Here is a 20,030-nt window from a genome sequence, read left to right as displayed (position 1 = left end):
TAGCCATTAAATACTTAAATAAAGGAACTAACATTAAATCAATAAAAAGAGCACTGGCAGTAATTGTTAAAACCCACCCAATGATCTATTTTTTTTCCTCATGATCAGCACACATAATCTACACTAGCATATGTGCAATGCTTGGTCTGTCGTGCGCTGACCTATTTAAAAATACACAGAAACACATCTAGTACTTTCATTCATTTTAGTGGACTATTTATGTTTTTTTGTCTGGAAGGAGACTGTGTTCAGCAGCAGTTAGGTCACTGTCAGTTTCTGTCTCCAAGTCTGAATTGATTCACAGAGAAAAACATTAGTGACAAAATTACTTTTCAGTTTGTAATAAGCAAGTTGATAAGTCTCATCTTAGAGAATATAAAATTTCAAAAGCAAAATAAGGAGTTCATTATCTTCCACATAGTCAGTGAAGATAGTAGCTCCCTTTAGCAGCAAAGTCACCCTGACTCTCTATCAGCTGCAAAAAAAACCCCCAAACAAAACAACAAAAAAAACACATTTTAGAGAGAAAGATTTTTCCCTCTATAGCGTAAGAAAAAGAGAAGTTGAATAATAACAAAAAAGGTGTTAGTTGTAGAAATATTTGTGTTAATTTGGTGTCAGAATGTTTAATTTAGCAAAGTAGGGTGTCAGTGCCAGTCCATTATCAATGTGCACGGATGTGCAATCGCAAAATATTGCAAGTAAAACATGTCTCAATCAATCAAAGGATTAGCGCATATAATGCAATTAGTTCTTTGACCTGAGGTGTCAAATAAGCTGTAATCACGAGCACCTTCACCAACATATTGCAAGTTTCTGTGGGGGATGTGCAAACAAATAACATAAGTAAAATTAAGTAATTACCAATTCTAGTCATTTCAGTTTGTTCAGCTGAGGGAAAATGGTAAAACCCTGTCTGTAAGACAAACACACTGCCTCTCTGTAAATGGCCCCTCTCGTATTAGCCTTCGATTTGCCATTGTCAAGTCACCGCTGACAAACATTATGTTGAGGAGCTTAGAACTGCAGGGCTTTTCAAACAGATCCTCATAGTGGTTTTCATTAACCACATCAATCAAAAGGGTTCCGTCACTTATTTTTCCCCAAATGAATCCTATTGAATTGTCCTCCGGGAGAACATAGTTGTTTTTATCTGTGATCTTGTGTGTAGTATCTTTTGGTTGTGTGCCAGGTGTTTCAGCAAGTCTCTTTGTGACTTGCACCAGTTTTTTTATAACTTGAAAATGGTTCTTAAATGGAAATTGCATGAGATGTTGTTTAAAGCGCACATTAAGTTTGCAGCGTCATCTGGCAAGTGTTTCAGTGAATGAATGTTGTATGTAGGAAAGGAGGGTCCATAGAAATCCACTGCAGTATCAACAAATTGTTCCAAAATGTGTGCATATCCAAGGTAGGTCTCCCTCTTCTCATCTTTGTCATCCAAAACAGTAGTCATGCCAACACTAAGACAAAGAAAATGCTGGTACTGCTCAGAGTCCTGGCCCTGTGTACAGCACAACCTGGCATAGCTCTGTTGCTTTCCATCGGTCTAACTCTTTGGCTGCCTTGAAAACTCTGCTGGCAGTGCTCCCTTTAAAAGAGTTATTTTGTGGTCTAGTTGGTTCCTCAGGGTCTTTTGTAGTCTACAGCCATCTGGTCCACGCATCAGGTATGTCTGTAGCCTTTTCATTGCTCCAAGACAGACCAGGTACATGTAGTCAGGAAGGAACTGTTTCACAAACAAAATACTTGCCATAACAAGAGGTGATATTTCTTTTTGATGGTCAGTGTATCTACCATGGCTGAATGCTTCATCAGCTCTGTCTTGACTGGGGCCCTTTGAGAAATACATTACCTTTACCTCAACCTTTTGTGCTACTGCAACACAGCGCTCACATCCATGAAGACTATTGTGACTTCTAATACATTTGAGAAGTGCTCTGGCTTGTGTGTCACAGATGATAGCTTTCACTTTTAATGTATTTACACAATTTTGGTGTGAAATGCCATTCTGTAGGAGTCCTCAACAGAGTCAGGCTTGCTGGACCCATGATACAATACCACAACAAATGGTTGACTGTCATTAATTTGACCAAGAATTGGCCAGAAACAAGTTTTGCTAGATTTAGATAAGGGTATGCCATCTACATTGACTCACAGCTCAACTTCTCCTGGCACTATTTTCTGCAAAATATGTTCAAGAAGGTACATACATAGTACATATATTGACCATTACATTTGTTAAGTATTGGCACACCCTGTGGTGTTTCAAGCAGGGTTCTGGCATCTTTGGGAAGTCTATGCCCATGACATCTAAACACGTCAAGTAGCTCAACATAGAGTCTTGTTTGTAGTAGTGGCCCAAATAGACAAGTCTTTATGTAAAGATGGTATGTTAATGTTTGAATCTATAGGTTCATCCAACTGCTCAGTGTCACTTCCACTGGAATCGGCATATGTGTAATACTCCGGTTCCCCTTTGTATTTATTCTCAGAATCTGCTGTGTCACTGTCACTACAGCCTTAGTTCCTTTGTACTTGTTTCCACCACTGAAGTGGATCCCTCCATCACATCTCCTCTGCCACACTTGGCTCCATTGACCTCTCCGAGCTGCTATTGTGCTCAGCTAAGGCTTCAACCATTGCCCTTCTCCGTCGCCATTTTCTTTTGTACTCAGAGGACATGGTTAGAAAATCTGAAATTTCAAAATAATTCAGAAAAGAAAATGTTAAGACAGTGTTGCTAGTTTCATTTACTGGCATTACATCAAGTACAATTTTTCCATGTGCTGCTATGAAACAACCTTGTGGCTGCACAGTCCTTTCATACACTTAGCTTTGTGTAACAGCAAGCATGAGGCTATATTCGATGTGATCCTATGATATTAATGTACTACTAGATGTCTTGTATAAATGGCAGAAGAAATTCATTTGATTTCATCAACAACGATAGTTATTTGTGGGATTTTTAGTGAGTCTATTATTCATTTCAAACAGTTTCCACCTACTGACCACTGTCTTATCTTAGCTTATAAGTACTGTGTGATAAGATAAATAAGTTAATGTATGCAGCCTCTATCTTGCCTTTCTAATTGCGGCCATCACAGCCTGAATACAACTGCGTGAAATGTGTATGCTAGCAACACAAAGGCACCTGGGGTGGCCTACCATGCACCAGGTAGAGCCAACAGTCTGCTGGCAATGACCCTCCTTCAAATAATGGGGAAGATTTCAGTGAATTCAACATCTGAGGTTATAGGTTGAAATGACAACCAGCATACTTTTGCTCTGCGTGGCACATGGTTAGACACCAGAGGAGTAATGGAGCATTAGCCTGTAAGCTAATGTTAGCCAAATTCATATCCATGTTAAGTTGCATGGTGGAAATGTTACACCGTAAAAGTTAACAACTCTGGCATGTACATCAAAAAATTACGGCGGATAGCTGTCATGTCGGCCAATGCCTGCAGATATTTCTATTGAATCTCACAAAATCATAAAATTCACACACCTACACGCCCACCACAGTTCTCTTGTCTTGAGTCTTGAGCGCCAGACGAGGTGACATGAGAGGTCTTGCAAGATATGATGGTCATATTGTGTGTGTTCGGTGTGTATCATAGGATCAAAACAATGAGACAGGAATATAATTTACATGTGGATATATACATAAATGGCATAAACATGATTTTTATATTTAAAAAATGGGCGTTGAGTAATACAAGTCGTTGTATGTGGAGTGGATGTCAGTGTAACGTCTGATCACAACCAAATGAATTGTTTGGGCCAGGGACACAACGTCATACAGGGACATATGTAAGCCGTAGGTGTTAACTTACTTGCATCCAAGGGCAGTAATGGTAAGTGAGGTTTTCATTTAGCCATTATCAGAAAGTTCAAAGGTCCAGTTCCTTCAACAGATTTGTCTCAGATGTGTGCAAACATCTTCATGTCGAAGCGTCCTTGAACGAGACGCTGCACTCAGTGTTACCAGTAGTGAAATGTGAAAGATACACGATGTAAACGTTTCTCCTGTGTTAAAATCTGACCCCATTGCATTTAATGGTTGAGTAATATTTTGCAATTTAATTAAAGAGGTCACTACAAGCCACAGAATATTTGTTTGAATGTGTGTTATTAACATTTATTCTTTGTGAACCATCCAAAAACATATCCAAACACATATGGAAACATATCCAAACACATATGGAAACATATCCAAACACTTGGTCTTGTGATATTTATTTGCATGGAGACTACGGCTGCAACTAATGATTATTTTCATTATTGATGAATCTGTGCATTATTTTCTCAATTAATCAATTAGTTGTTTGGTCTATGAAATGTCAGAATATTGTGAAAAATGTCAATCACTGTTATCCAAAGCCCAAGGTGATATCCTCTTTTGTGCCGACCAACAGACCACAACCCAAAGATATTCAGTTCACTATCATAAAAGACAAAAGAAACCAGACAATATTTACATTTGAGAAGCTGGAATCAGAGAATTTGGACATTTTTTCTTAATAAATGACTCATTGAGATGAATTATTTGGATTATCAAAATAGTTGTCAATTGATTAATCGACTAATTGTTAGAGCTCTAATTGAGACTATCATTGGCTTTTAAAAAAAATACACTAATTGGCCTAATTGGGTATCATTTCAAAGCTGAATTCTTAAATTGACATATCTCAGGCATGTTTTAGACCATATTTAAGCAAAAAACATTACTAAATTGTTGTAAAAAATAGACTACTTGGATTGAAAGGGTGCTTTAAAGATCTTTTGTAATTTCATGTTATGTTTTTTAGTTGTTTTTAACCTCTTGGGTCCATATTGGCAAATAATTGTTTTCATTTTAAGAAGTCATCTAGTATTATGGATTCATAATACTGAAAAATGAAGATGTTCAACTTTTATAGGTTAAAAACTTCCACACCTCAGTTTGACTCAGTACCTGCTGCACATGTGGTGTCCTTACAAATCACAGCCGTTGGCCTTATGAGGTTGCCTTAATTAAAGGTCAAAATTTTAAACTCAAATGCAACATTTTGGACAGCTCTGTAACGCAAATCCATGGGGTCCCTCACAGTTTGCCTGCACAAGGCTGCACTTTTTTCTCTTTTCTCCCAGCAAGCTCAACATCCTCCCCCACAATCTCTCTCTCTCCCTTTGCTTTTGGTCTATCATAATTGCCTGTAATCATAATTTCATAATTATATGTAATTTGTAAAACTGGCAGCAATAGACATTTGACAAGAGGCTAGAAATTTTGTGTCTTCTCCATCAACATGCTACGTGCCAGATAATGTTTTTCAGTTACATGAAGGTACATTCATTTTCATTTTCCTTTATTTCACTGTGTAAAAGTCTTGCTGAGATTAAACTCTCTTTATTAAGAGAGACCTGGCCAAGAGGGCAGCAACAAAATACAAAATACATATAAAATACAATACTAGTGCACACTACAAGTGAGGCAGGCTGGACTATGGCTTGAATTATATGGGAAATTAACCTGCATCCATCACATGATAGCTGCTTTCAAACCACAACAGGATGATAGAAAGGAATTTTACAGTTAATTAAAATTCATATTCATATTCACAGACCTTTATGGAAATGAAATATTTTTATAGAGCTGATTTCAGGCTGTTAGAGAGCAGATATAAAGGTGGCAATGGACCCTATTTCTTGCTTTGTGATTTTATTTGATTTTATTTTCTGGTGTGTTAACACCAGAGAGGTGACAAAAATAATATACTAAGAAAAGTCAATATGCCTGCTGAGAGCACTCGACACACACACTTTAGATGTTTTTATTTTATCATGTTGTTAATAATTATTATTATCCGGTCCTATGAGGAATGATATCTCATTCTGCCATATACATATATATATATATATATACATGAACTTTAAATGTAGGCTCTACTCAAAGCTGCGGTGAAACAGTTCTAGAGAGAACATAGAAAACAAAGCAAAAAAAGCTTTTTTTTGCAATCATGTTTTGAAGTTTAATTGCCAGCAGTGGTAAGCAGTTGTTGCAGTTTGACATCTGACAGTCCACATATTGTATAATCTCCTGTCAGAATTTCCTGTGTTTTCTTGTAAACTAACTGTAAAAACAGTGTACTATAATAATTTGTGTACAGTACATACTGTGTACAACTAGTAGTATGGAAGTTTGTGTTTTCCGCTGTCCAAGGTGCTGATTCAGGAACATCAAAGTACTTCAAGAATAATTGTCAGTAGTCCTGCTGCTAAATCTGACAGGATGAATCACAGCTGACAGGATTTCCCTTTTTAAACATCATAGTTATTTTGGGAAACATGCCAGTAATTAATTCAGGTTTTTTTTCTTTAAAAAGCTGTTTCAGTCCACCTCTCTGGTATTTTTATCTGATACTTTATCACACTGTGGTGCCATTATTATGTGGTGCACTCTGTTTAATTTATACAAAGCTTGTAGTATTTTGCATTGCTAAAAGGTAGAGCCCCCCAGGAGTGCAAGGCCCCCTGCCTTGTGGAGGCTGCGGGTGTACCTTTATGACTCACTTCGACATTACTCGTCTTGACCAAACCTTGAGTGAAGATGCATCTCGGTCATGCTCTGTGTTTGAAAATGATCAAAGCTTACGTTTTTCAACTTTGATAGGTCAAAACTGATGCACAACTAGTCCGATGCTGATGAAAGGATTATGCATGTTATTACTGATTAGCCAGCGGGCTCCTGCATCATTCGTAGGGGGGTGACATGTGTACTGCCTTGTTGTGTTGAGCTGTTCAACAAACCAATAAAGTGTGTTTGTCTGTCAACTTTAAACCTTTTTTAAAAATATATCAAAGTGTGAATTTTACACGTCTCCTAAATGGATACAAGCTCTTTAACTATTAATGTTCACAATTGTAAATTGGTCTTTAAAACGAAAGAAATGCATCATCAGACCTTTGGTGATACATCTGAGGGGTGTCTTGCTGCGCCATAGATGCATTTAGATTTACACTTTTGATCTTATCCACAGCAGCCTACAAATAGAACAGCTGCAAGAATGATTTTAATTCTCAGGTCACCAACGTTACAAGCACACAAGAGGAAAGAGTACGAAACGGCGTCCTGGAAACACTGTTTACTTTATGATTTTTAAGATTTTTATGCAAATGAATATTCCAATGAAATATCTGTCTTTGTGTGTTTGCAGGATTCAGTCCGGCTCTTACCTCAGCACTGGCTGGTTCACGCTCATCCTCGCAATGGACATGTGCAAAGAGATCCATATCTACGGCATGATAAATGACACCTACTGCAAGTAAGACACCAGCTATCACCTCCCCTCCTCCATACAGGGATGAAAAATGCACGTGTTCCCACAAAACTTAGAAAAACAGATACACATTCACAGCAGCGCCGGCCAATTGCATGCTCCCCATAACTGCGGACTGCCGTGTTGGAATACATTCAGCTTGGATTTAATGGCTGAATTTCTATGCTGAAATCCATATTGGGTTCTCTGTGCCGTGAATACCATTATGTGTCCCTGCCTAGAATACCCAGCAGGCTGCAGAGTCTCTGTCGCTGCGGGTGGCTGGATTGCAGCACCCAATTCCCCCTCTGCTTAAAGTTTTATTTGTATATCGGCCTGGTGTCTTCTCCCTGACTCTTGGGTGAGTGATTACTGTCTGACTGTGAGGCCATAGGAGGGATGACAAACAAGATGCTTTTGCTCTGGGCATGGCTGCTCAATCTCTAGTCATCTCAGTCTTGATTGAAGCTGACTCCCCCTACTCTCTCTTTCTGCGTTTCCCCTCCGCTCTCGCAGCTCAATCCCAGAATCAACCACTTTTACCTAATGTGTGGTGAAAATCCTGCCTTTTATCCTCTTCATGTTTCCTGTGCACAGCGGGAGTTAGAATAAAAACAGCCCCGGACCAGGGGCGCCGGATTCATTTCAAAAGTGTGGGGGCCAAAAAGTGTGTGTGTGTGTGTGTGTGTGTAGTGGTACATTGGAGACTCTTGCAAAACTTTTGTGGAATAACTATAGCTCGCTTGCATTACAGGGTGGCGGTATAATTCCAAACACAAAGCAGCTAACTAGTGCTTGTGGGATTAGATCAAGCGGAAACAACCACAGCTTGAAATTGAAGCCAACACAGAAGTCACTAGATGCTGGCTCCAAAAAATCCCTGGTTTCAATAGACTCCCACTCAAAAAGCATCAACTTCTCTCATGTAATACTATGTCAGTACATTTTTTCAATGAGTCATTATGGTCTCAGTATCAATTTAGTGTGCTGGTGATCATTTTGGAAATTATTGCGCCGTTAATACGATATAAAGATGAATAGTAGCTTTGATGTCTGCCCATGTGGGTGTTGATTGGACTCTAGGACTCATACCGAGTCGGACAATTGTTGCAGTAGTTTATTGTTACTTGATAACGATACCTGCCATGTTAGTTAGCTAATGCTAGCTCGGGGTTCCCTGAAAATTAGCATTAGCTTTGGTCCTAAGTAGCAGGGTGTGTTTCCAGAGCATGAAAGGAAATACCACACACTCCTTATTTGGAAGGTTCTGGCTCCAAACGACCAAGATGGCGCTGACTGTGAACAGCCGTCCAGTGGGTGACATCACATCTTGCTACAGCCATCTTTATATGCAGTCTATGGATTAGATACAAGCTTTTTTGTTCAATTACCCAAAACTACGAGTTTACAGGACAGTAACACTTCTACAGCTGAGTAACAGCAGGCAGGCAATAGGAATGTTAATGTTGTCTTTTTGTTGTAAGCAGCCATGCCCCAAATCCATATTTAACGAAAAAAAACATTACTTTCCTACTGCTTCTGCTTTGCAAATCAGCAACCATGCTGTTGTGAAAATGACATTCATAGCCTACAACTGCCTAAATAAACTTTGGGAACACCTCGATTGCTTTTACTCAAAAAGGAAATGCTTTGGACCTGTCATTTCAATGCAATATCATGAATTAACCAATTCACACGAACTTTCAAAACATGTTTGTTGACTGGCTGGTTGCCTGCGTGTGCAAAATAGGTTTCGCCGATGGGCGTAAGTGTCTAATTAAAAAACAGTCATTTACACAAAATATTCTTCACATTTTATGTTTGCCTGCTTTATTTAACCTAATGTGAATGAGAATGTTTGAAATATAGGGGCATTAATACAATGATTCACGACTTAAAAAGATACGTGGGAGGAGGATAAAGTAGGGGGGCCAATGGTCACTTGGACACCCTACCTCCGGCTCCCTTGCCCCAGACACATGGCACAGAGGAGTGATAATTCAACCAGCACGGAGGATTTTATAATTCAGTGAGGCAGTTAAGGGGCGGTGTTCTCTCCCTGCCTGTCCCATACTTATTTTCCTCCTTCCGGCGTGAGACAGGAGGATATTGTGTGTCTGAATAGACAATTTAGTGTCACACAAAGTGCTGTTGGCAGCAGACTGCTCCAGTACAACAGGAAGAAGTGATGTTTTGTGTGATGATGTTTTGAAGCCCTAGCCAGAATTGACCTCAGCAGTTGTGTTGTAATGGAACCTCAACAGGTGCTGCAGAGAGGGTGAAATTGAATTTATTTGTTAACGCTAGTGCGCACCACTGTATGGCACAGAGAAAAGAGGCAGTGATTGGGCTGTGTATTAAGCTGGCAGACAGCCACAGTGGCTATTTCGCTGTGGACCCACTGGCTGGCTGTTGTGATGGCTGTTTTTCTTCTGTCTGTGTTCATTCTCCCAATGAAATTGTTACACAAGCTATCCTCTCACAAAGCTGCCACTTGCTATTAGAAACCAAGTGCACGATGAATCTGCTCTACTGCTCCTGTTTACTGTACTTCTGTTTTTAATGATTACTCATTCTTTTTAATGGTGTGAAGATGCAAACTGTAAACACGGTGACTCATCATGAGATGCAGATCAGAATGGCTTAACTCACCTTCAGTGCATTACTCAGTTTTTTTTGGATTTTTTCACATTTATTTTGGCTCTGGATAAAATTAAGCTTGTCATGATGTTTTACAAATAAATGCAATTTAGTTAAGGGTATTTATTGAATATATTTGCCTGCCAACAGCAGCTCCTTTTTCAAATGAGAGAAACCTGCTGGAGAATTTTGCCAGAGGCAGCATCTCTTCAAATTGCTATATGCTGTCCTGAAGGATCTTTGTCAGTTTAATAGTTTAATAATTTAGTTATTTATTTTGTACTGACTGGAATTTGTCCAAAACTGTCTGGAAGAATTTTTTTTAAATGCAGTGGCTCTACATTTTGTCTCACACGGAAAATTATATTTAAACAGTATACTAATATTTGTAACATAAATTAATGTATACAAAGAATTCATATTTCATTAGTAGAACCACTTGAAACTGATACTGCACAGACTGAGCACACAGCACATATCTATATGTCCAGCTTAGGTAAATATCCAAGTCATACTGCTATTATATGCAACACAAAGATTTTGGGACCAGGCTGCAGAGATTTGATCCCATTCAGCAACAAGAGTGAATTAATAAGGCCCAACACTGATGTTGGGCAACACGTTCCAGTTCATCTCAAAGATGTTGGATGGGGTTGAGGTCAGGGCTTTGTGCAGGTCAGTCAATTTCCTTACAGACTTAATGGACTGAAACAGGAAAGAGCCAAACACAAACTTTTTCCACAAAGTTGGAAAAACATTATTGTCTAAAATATAATTGCATGCATTAGCGTTACAATTTTCCTTAAAGGATATGGCTGACAATTTTCTGTGTTTTCAGATTTCACGTTTTCAGTCTGCGGAGAGTAGTTCCGTGTAAAGCAGACACCACTGTGCATGCGCAGGAATGTGAATCTGTTCACAGAGCTTCGTTAGCTTGCTGTGCTACATATCACACCCTCTTAACTTTGTGTTCAAGTTCTTTGAGAAATTTACAATGTAATACAAAATCAAGAGGTTTTGATATGTAGCACAACAAGCTAGTGAAGCACTATAAACGGAAATGCATCCCTGCACATTCGCAGTGGCGTCTGCCATACACAGAACTACTCTCCGGAAACTGAAAATGTGATCACTGTTATTAGTCTTTGGATCGGATTCTGAAAAACCTAATGTGATCGTAATCTTCAGGGTGAACATGTAATTCAGTGCAGCAGTGTGGCTCATTGATGTATTATTAATTGTTTTTGAACAACAACGGAGGTCTACGGCACAGAGGAATTAGACACATAACAATACTTGTCAGTAGTAATTCATTGTTAGTTTGGCTTTGCACATGAGATTTGTTGAAAGTAGGAAAAAAATATAGAAAATCTCCAGCCGTAACCTTTAACTGGAACCAAGGAGCCCAAACCATGAAAATTAGCCAAAGACCAAAGAAGGGGTGTCCACATACTTCTGGCCATAATTTGCAGTTAACATGGGACTTCACTCACTCAATTTTTTACAATCACATATATTATGGCACGATAAAATATCACCTGAAAGACAGAGAATAATATGTCCTGTGTTTGATAAGTAAGGGTAAATCTTTCTCTCTCTCTCCCCTCAGGTCTGAAGGTTACAGAAAAGTTCCCTACCACTACTACGAAGCCGGCAGCCGGGACGAGTGTGCAGAGTATCTCCTTCACGAGAGCGCCCCTTACGGAGGGCACCGCTTCATCACAGAGAAGTCTGTGTTCGCCAAGTGGGCCAAAACTCACGCCATCAAGTTCTTCAACCCACCGTGGCAACTATCGTGACCCTGGCTGAACCGACGTGGGAATACAACATCATTTTCATCATCATCAACATCTTCTGGGAACATGCTGAGTCTCTACGCTGACAGAAACAGTGTTCCCTAATGTGCACAGATATTCTTTTTGGCACAAATTCAAATATCAATATATCCATCAATGACAGTTGTTTGTCCAGTCCTGGTTGGTTCATATCCAGGAGGTGCTTAGAGGTGGAGCCTCTATAATCCAGGCTCCTGTTTATTTGACAATGGTCCCTCAAGCAGACAGATATCCATTATGGATGACCAACCAGGACAGCACTGACATATCTCATGTTCTTGAATATTTACTGTTTTTCTCCTTAACTTGAAAGCTGAAGAAAATGCACAGCACACTGCGCTGCACTGACTAATCGATCCGTTCGCTGCTCTTTGAGTCTGGCAAAGGATGCCTCGAAGACTTGACTGAACAAAAATAAAAAAAAGAAGGAGAAAACAACATGAAGAAGAAACAACTGTCCGTCAACTCGCAGTGACCACAGCAGCTCAGATGTCCGCAGGCGTTTGCACATTGCAAAGGCTGAATTTAAATGTTCCAGACTGTAGTTGGAGAAGAGCTCAGCCACTGCAGAGACAAGTCACGTTGCTGTGAACTTCTGACGAGCTTGGCTGCTCTGTTTCCTCTGCGTGTCTGTCTTCTGTCAGGCTCTAATTAATCTATAGCGAGTATCATTCAGGCCTTCATCTCCGACTGAGGGAGTATTGAAGGCAGATGCTTTGTCAGTTTCAATTTACTGTGCTCCGTCTAAAGAAGCTTCAACAAACAAGGTCATTTGAAAAAGAAAACGCAAGCGAGCAAAATTCATGTTTATGCCAGATTTAGAACTCGAAGGTAAATCAGAAGTGTAGATGTAAATCTGCTTTTTTATCGTTATGCTTCTTTGTTAAGTTGTGTGTAACCTCACACAATTTGAAGATGTCAGCTTTTTTTTTTCTTTTATAATGCTGTGAAACGGAGTTGTAAAAGACACGTTGTGGCGTTTGGCTTGATGTACGGATGGATGAGTCGCTAATTTATTCTGCAGAGATAAGTTCCTAACGCTTTTTAACAGTGTGCCATTGACAATGTGAGCCTCACAGCACATAGAGCAATGTGCAATTAGAAACTCCATCCTTACAGAAGGAGTTAAGTCATTTGTGACCCCACAGAGGGAGAGATTTATGTGTGCAGTGAAACCGTTTGAAGTTAATTGTATTCTATTATCATTTTGTGCCTGCAATACACTCTGCAGTTCATTGTACAGTATAGAGACAGAGGAGGATGCACTGGCGCTCGCTCTCTCTGTCGCTCATATTCTTATCCAGCTTTGTGCCTCTTTGTGTACAGTATCACTGTGTGAACATGTCTATCCATTTGTCTTTGGACACAGCTTGCATGTCTCCTGGTTTGGGCCGTTACATTTTGAATGCATCTGTTCTGGGACAGTGAAGAATAATCAGTGAACTGCTGAGGTGTGTTGGTTGGATGGTAGCTGCAGAGGGCTCAGACAGTCTGGCTGTGACTGTGACCCCCCCCCACTCCCCCCCCCGAGGCTGTGATTAGTGTCCCGGTCAGAGCCGCGGCCCAGGGGGGAGGACTGGAAGGATTCAAAGACTTCTAATTTAGGAGACTTGATGCACAGGGTTGCTGATGACTGTAATACACTGCAGCTGAGTTTCACAATGTCACTCCTTACTGCCACAGTGTGCTGTTTACACACATACTTTCTCTATTTTAGGCTATTTTCTTGTTAGCATTGATTGCTGATTGGCTGGTCAGTGTTCTAGGTTTAAATTACTAGCTTTTTCCAGAGCTTTCAACTAAAAAGACTTACTTTAAAAAACAACTGGGAGAGTTTTTACATTTTAACATTGTTTCTGCAACACATCACTAACTATAATTCAGAGAGAAGCAGGTCCTAACTATACATCTAAGTATGTTCTTTGTAACAATAGCCATATATGACCTTAGCATCTGAAAAACTAGGCTTTTTTTAATACACAAACTTTTACATGAACCCAGAAACCTTTTTAAGAACTAAACTTAGTTCTAGTGGCACTGTAAGAACTCTCTGGGTATCAATTGTTACAATATTAGAACCAAAAGTTGTAATTTCTTGTAATTTTTATTGATTTTACAAAATGTGTAGTTGACTTCCAGACTATTCTAAAAACAAGCGAGAAAAAGAGGTTTGTGGTCACACACTAAAGCAGAAATAACCACAAAACACATTCGAACCTCAGTCGCACATTAGCTGATGCCACGTTCACGTCATATTGGATGGATGGTAGAGACCTGAAAGATTCCGATGTTTGTGATTTGTAAGCGTTCACGTCATCAGACAATTCGAGACAGTTGTATGATTACAGAGTTGGTCGAGTGAGGGTTGAAAATACTGTGCATTGACAACATAACTCTATATCCATTCAATTTGGATTTGGCGTCCACATTTGTTAAATTTTTAAGTACTTCTGTATTATGAAGCACCAAGTTGGATACATTGGCACCTCTAAAGAAGTCAGTTTTCCGGTCTTGGCGTGAACGTTATTCATGAATTGGAATCTTGTAATTACAATAACTCCAATATGACGTGAACGCAGCACTAGCACAAAGAACACTGTGTTGTTGCTGCATTGTACAGATACTTTGTCTACAAAATATGATTTATTTTGTTATTCAGGATTAAGTTGATACTAACTGAACATAATTTTAGCGGTTCTTCAGATGCAGTGGAAACATAAATAAGAGTGTCCAGTTTCATTTAGTTCCTGAGTTTCATTATTTGGGTTTCTTAGATCCTAGAACCTTTCGGCTAAAAAGCAGCCAACTTTAACTTTTTAAAGCAAATTTGTGCTCAATATTTTTTATTTTCAACAGTAACAAACTGATACAATTAATTAACAATTAAGACAAAACATATTGAAAACCACAACACAAGAGCAAACACAAAAACATTTTTAAAAAAAACAGTAGTATTCACAACCCGGTGAATTTAGATAAAGTGATTTTTACGTACTTATACTGTTATATTTTTTACCCTCATACTTATCACTCTTGAACATTCCTCTTTCAGGTATATTGCTAAGTAACTTTTAAGCAAATTTAGTTGTTTTGTTTAACTACTATGATCTTGACTAAGGTCAGGGATGAACTTAAATGCACACAGCATACATCTGAAATCATAGCTACTGAGCTGAAACCCCATGAACTGATGAAGACCATGTGATACAGCTCCGGAAAACACTAGTAAGTGGACCTTAAGTTGGAATTATTCTGTCAAATTAAGTCAAGTATTAACCCAGATGTCAAGGCGTATTTTAACCCGCAGATGATCAGAATCATGCTTACTGAGTCGTTGTGTGTCAGCAGCACGTTTGGAAACAGGTTTGGCTGCTTTTGCATCAGGAACAGAAAAATCAGATCCTTCTTTGTTTTCCAGACGAAACACGGTGAAAGCAAGGTACCCCTGCGCTTACAGAGACTGTCCTACAACTCAAAACTCAATAGTTGTCCGTCCTCTTGTCACCTTGTCAAGCAGAATGACAAGAGCATCAGCAAAATGTAAAAACCCTCCTATTTTAAATTCCTCCCGGTGTCTCTCAGCGGATAGAAGACGACCGTAACACAGGCAGGGTCACGGGTCCGATTTCCTCTGGGACGACACGTGCTCGAGAGGTGTTCAGTCCTGTCACTGTGAGCAGCTGCGAATCAAAGTATCCACCACACAATATATGTAAAGTAGAAATGTCTTACAGTATGATTTTTCCTGTTCAGAGAGCCTGATGATAAGATCCGGGCCTCGACAAGAGTTATAAATTGTACTTCTTTCTGTTCCTGTGGGAAAACAGCCACAGATACCGAAGCGTGAATTCATGCAGTATGCCATGCATGTTACATGATTAAACGTACATCTTTTATACGTTTCCACTCAGCCTGTGATTGTGCAGTCATCTGGCAGCTCTTCCACCAATCGGCTTTACCTCTACTGTACAGTACATCCAACGTTAATTGTAAAGCACTTCACGCCAAGATGAGAAATTAACTATTCTAGGGAACGTGTTTTGTCCCCATGATCAGATTTTTAGTTGTGTTACAGTGCATCGTTTGAGGTTTTCTTTTAAATTGTTTGCTCACAACGGGAAGAAGAGCGCCGTGTTCTTTCTGTTCATCTTCCACTCTCCTTTTGTTGAGTTTTTTTTTTTTTTTTAATAATGGTGGCTTTTACTTTTTGTTGATGCAGTGGTTTGTGTGCAGCTTTTTTTATTTTCTTTTTTTTTTCTGCTGCTGGTTGCATGTTGCCAACATTTTCTGCTGCTTCAGGCTGTGCACTCGGTTATTTTCTGATCAACAAACACTCCATTGTTCTCAGCCAGAACACACTGGAAGAATACCTACGGATATATTATACAGTATATTATGGGCCTCTTATAGGCTCTCATGAATCATCTCTGGCTTACAAGAAGGGGACTGTAGTCATATTCGCTGTGAATAAGTAACCCCATGAAAAAAAAAAGGCATAAGCAGAGTGGGAGGCAAGATAGCACACTTTTTTAATTTGCAGGGTTCATTTTAGATTTCAAGGAGATTTTTATGAATTTAAAAGAATATTTTTGCCCTAAATTCCTGCTCATTTTTTATTCTGTTTCTCTTTGTCTTCATTCAAGGCTTGAACAGATCATATAACCGGCCTAATGTTATGTTACGAGCAGCCAAGTGTGCTCGGAAATGGTTTCCTCCGTTCTCAAACCTGAGGCAGTTTTATCTTTATACCTCGCTGTATGTATGCAAATAGTAAAACACACATAAAAAAAAAAAAAAACACTGCTCGTCCTCTGCTGCCCAGCAACAGAAGTGGAAGAAAAATGAGCTCCAATTGTCTGTTGTTGAATAATACAAAGTTAAAAAAGCAAATTGAAGGTCACGTCCCCCTAAAACAGAGCTGGCTTTAAAAAAAAACAAAACAGAGTCCTGATTATAACGCCTGGGTCTTGAGGTCTGCAGAACAAAGATGTGAATTTCATTATTTCTCACTTTTTTAAAATGCTCTCATTATTTTGGCTCTTTTTCCTGCTGTGATCAGTGGAGGTAATTACTCTCTGTTCTGCAGTTCACATTTTTAAGAACTTTGATTGTCTGACTCCACGTTGAAACTTCTTCACCTTGTAGCGTTTTATTCATCCCTTCCTGACTGTTGTACTTGTTGCCATTTTTTAAAATGACCCAAGTGCTTTCTTACATTGAAAAACTCTTTTTTTTTCTCTCTCTTTTTTTTCCCGTGTGCACGTTTTAAGGGTATTTTTTTGTGTTGTGAAGCACTTTCCTTTTTCATTTTCAGGTCAAGTGTCCTTGTGAAATGTGTAACTTTGGGTAAATTTGAGTTACATAGAATGTAATATAACACTGAGGTTGTTATAATGAAAGAATTTTTTTGCTAACACAGCTAACACAGTCCTTTTATTGGAGGTAAAGTAACATCCAAATGCTGCATGGATTACTGCAGATTATTGAAATGTACATTTTGTTTTAAAAAAGTAGTGATTATGTGTATTATTCTGTCATTTGCTGTCTACATATTAGCCAAGATTAGATATATTGTGAATGTTCTTATTTTTACCAACGTGGATTCTGTCTTCTGTGTCTTTTATTCTCTGTGGGGATTAAAGAAAACCTAAAACACGTTTATATATTTAAACTCATTTGTAAACAAAACAGAGTAAGCAGCATCAGAATGTAAGAAACCCAGTGAGATGGATTCATGTTATATGAATGGAGCCCAAGCTGAGCTGTCATCTCAAATCTGGCGTCTCATGAGATTTTTAAAACATCACTGAAGTAGCAGAAATGTGCTGAGTTCAGACGGTTCTTGGGAGTTTAGATGAGCAGGAGAGTTTTTATGTAACCTTCAAATAATAATGCACACATTCGTGGTTTTTTATGATACAGTATTGAATAAAGTATCGAGATAGAAAATTAAAGGGGCACACGATTTAGTACAGCACTTCCATAAATTAGTGGGATTCATAAGAGACAGATTTTAAATGGATGTTCACAATCTGAGCTGCAGATGCTGCAGATATTTTGACTTATGAAGTATGGGTCAAGCTCTAAAGACGGCAGATCCTACGTTTCCCGAAATGCAATTCCAGAGCATCTTGTAGTCAGACCCTCCCTGCCCTCTACTTTCAAACTCTCCATCCCCAGTTTTGTAACATTGGCTCTGAGTTATACATTTGTACTGTCATGTCATACTGAAATCTAATTTTCAACAGCAAATACATTTTGTGCAGAAAATAATGCCACTCAGATTTAGAGCTGCAACGATTAGTCAATGAATTGGTTAGTTGTCAATTATTAAACTAATCACCAAATACTTTGATAATCAATTAATCGTTTGGAGTCATTTTTTAAAGAAAAACTGAACATCTTTGGGTTTTAGACTGTTCAGGACAAAACAAGACATTTGAGGAGGTCACCATGGGCTTTGGGAAACAGTGGTTGACATGATTCACCATTTTCTGACATTTTATAAAGCACACAACTAATCGATTAATCGAGAAAATGAATTGACAAATCAATCAATAATGGAAATAATCATCAGTTGCAGCCCTACTCAAATATGTTTACGGTTACACGGAATAATAATAAGGAAATGTTAACAAAAGACTAAAAGTTTCAAGCCAGTTTCACCCCTGACTGCACACAATATAACAGATGGATGTGGTGAGAAGTGTGATCTGTTGCACCTGTAACCACACCCATCGGTGATGTCACAGGTTCCTGGAGTACAGCTGCAGCATCGTGAGAAGTTAAACCACCGGAGGGCAGCAAAAACAAGATTTTCAGGGAGGATTAAGTCACTTTAATGAGAGTATCTGCAAAGATTAGGTATCACAAAGCACTCAAATAATGTTAGGGACAGATGCATTTTTTGGTTAAATATTGAAAAAGTCTAAAATGATATGAAATAGGAATATCAACTTTTTCTATATTTAACCAGAACCATAATATTTCCTTAAGCTAACTTTAACCAAAGAGGTTTTAATGCCTAAACACATATGACACAGGAGGTAAACTGTGTTACAGTCCTGCAGAAAAACTCAATGCATAGTTGACAGGAGAAAACACTGCCAGAGAGCTGCAGAGCTGCAGAAGACACTGAAAAGTACTCTTGCTGACTACAACTAACCTTTATGTGTAAAATTAGCAGAGTCTTCCTTTAAATATAGGCTGGCTGAACCTTGATGTGGGACAGTTTCAGCCTCACTGAAACTAACAGGATGTGTTTGGCCAGGGCTCATTTCAAGAATGTATAATTTCTTGCTCATTTAGTATTCATTGAAATACAAATCTCTAACTGTCATGCAGTTCCCAGGAGGTTGCCAAGTCTTGACTTTCATGGTATTTATCAAAATGTTCCACAGCACAGCAAAGTAAGCTTGTTACTCCCCCTATGGCTTTAGTTTAATTATTGACAGTTGTCTGCCTGAGATGACCAGCATCAACATAACGTCTCCAGCCCTGCAGGAGACATTTAAAGCAGAAGACATGTCGGTCCAAACACGAATCTGCTCAGCTGCTGAACATTGTGCCAATTATATCTTATTGTGAAATAAACCAAGGTGTTTGGTAACGTATTCTGAGCTGACCACATCAAATCATGAGGCTCCTTGGTCCTCTATAAAAAAAAAAGCCTCAATACAATGACATGGCTGATGTATTAACTAATAACTAAATAGCTGCGAGCGGCTCCAAAGCCCATTCATTTGTCATAAGTGCTGGGTGGAGCTGTGCAGAGAGCTCGCCATCTGAGCAATGGGAATAATGGATATGATGTAATTTGCACAAGCTTACAACAACAGAGAAACTAATGAACCGTCGAGTAAATGAAAACAAAAAACGTTACCTTGAAGGGAGAGAAACAACCCTTCATTTTCACTTCAGCTACCTTGACTGTGTTAGACCTCAATTAAATTCCACCCTCAACCCATATTTACTTGATTTTTTTCCTTCCTTTTTTTGTTTTGCTGGCAGCTGGCACGCGTTAGTGTTTTCTGTTACGTGCGCAGCTTAACTGAGCAAGGTCAATGAGACAACTGGAATCTTTTCAATTCAGTGTTTGCAAATTTGTCCTCGCACAGTGTTTGACCTCTGGAACATATTTGCAGGAGTACGTACTATCCAGGGCCAGATGGTGCTACAATATGTAGCATTATCTTAGCTCAGGGACACTTACGGTGGTAGTTATAAAACATAAAGGATGAAGGAATGGAAG

The 20,030-nt window shown here is 39.0% G+C and overlaps 1 protein-coding gene across 1 annotated transcript in view; it reads left to right on the top strand.

The window, feature by feature from the left end:
• st6galnac3 (ST6 (alpha-N-acetyl-neuraminyl-2,3-beta-galactosyl-1,3)-N-acetylgalactosaminide alpha-2,6-sialyltransferase 3) overlaps nucleotides 1-18,141 on the top strand; it is a 97,558-nt gene extending 79,417 nt beyond the window's left edge. Inside the window, exons 4-5 of the mRNA XM_067606479.1 lie at nucleotides 7,203-7,310; nucleotides 11,554-18,141. Coding sequence (XP_067462580.1) covers nucleotides 7,203-7,310; nucleotides 11,554-11,743 — 298 coding nt within the window. The 3' untranslated portion in view covers nucleotides 11,744-18,141. The remainder of the gene's footprint in view (nucleotides 1-7,202; nucleotides 7,311-11,553) is intronic.
• Nucleotides 18,142-20,030: the final 1,889 nt, after the last annotated feature.

Source organism: Thunnus thynnus, chromosome 12, assembly GCF_963924715.1.
Source record: "Thunnus thynnus chromosome 12, fThuThy2.1, whole genome shotgun sequence".
NCBI classification, from domain to species: Eukaryota; Metazoa; Chordata; class Actinopteri; order Scombriformes; family Scombridae; genus Thunnus; species Thunnus thynnus.
Note: the sequence above shows the minus strand (reverse complement) of the source record. Positions and strands in the feature narration are given on the sequence as shown.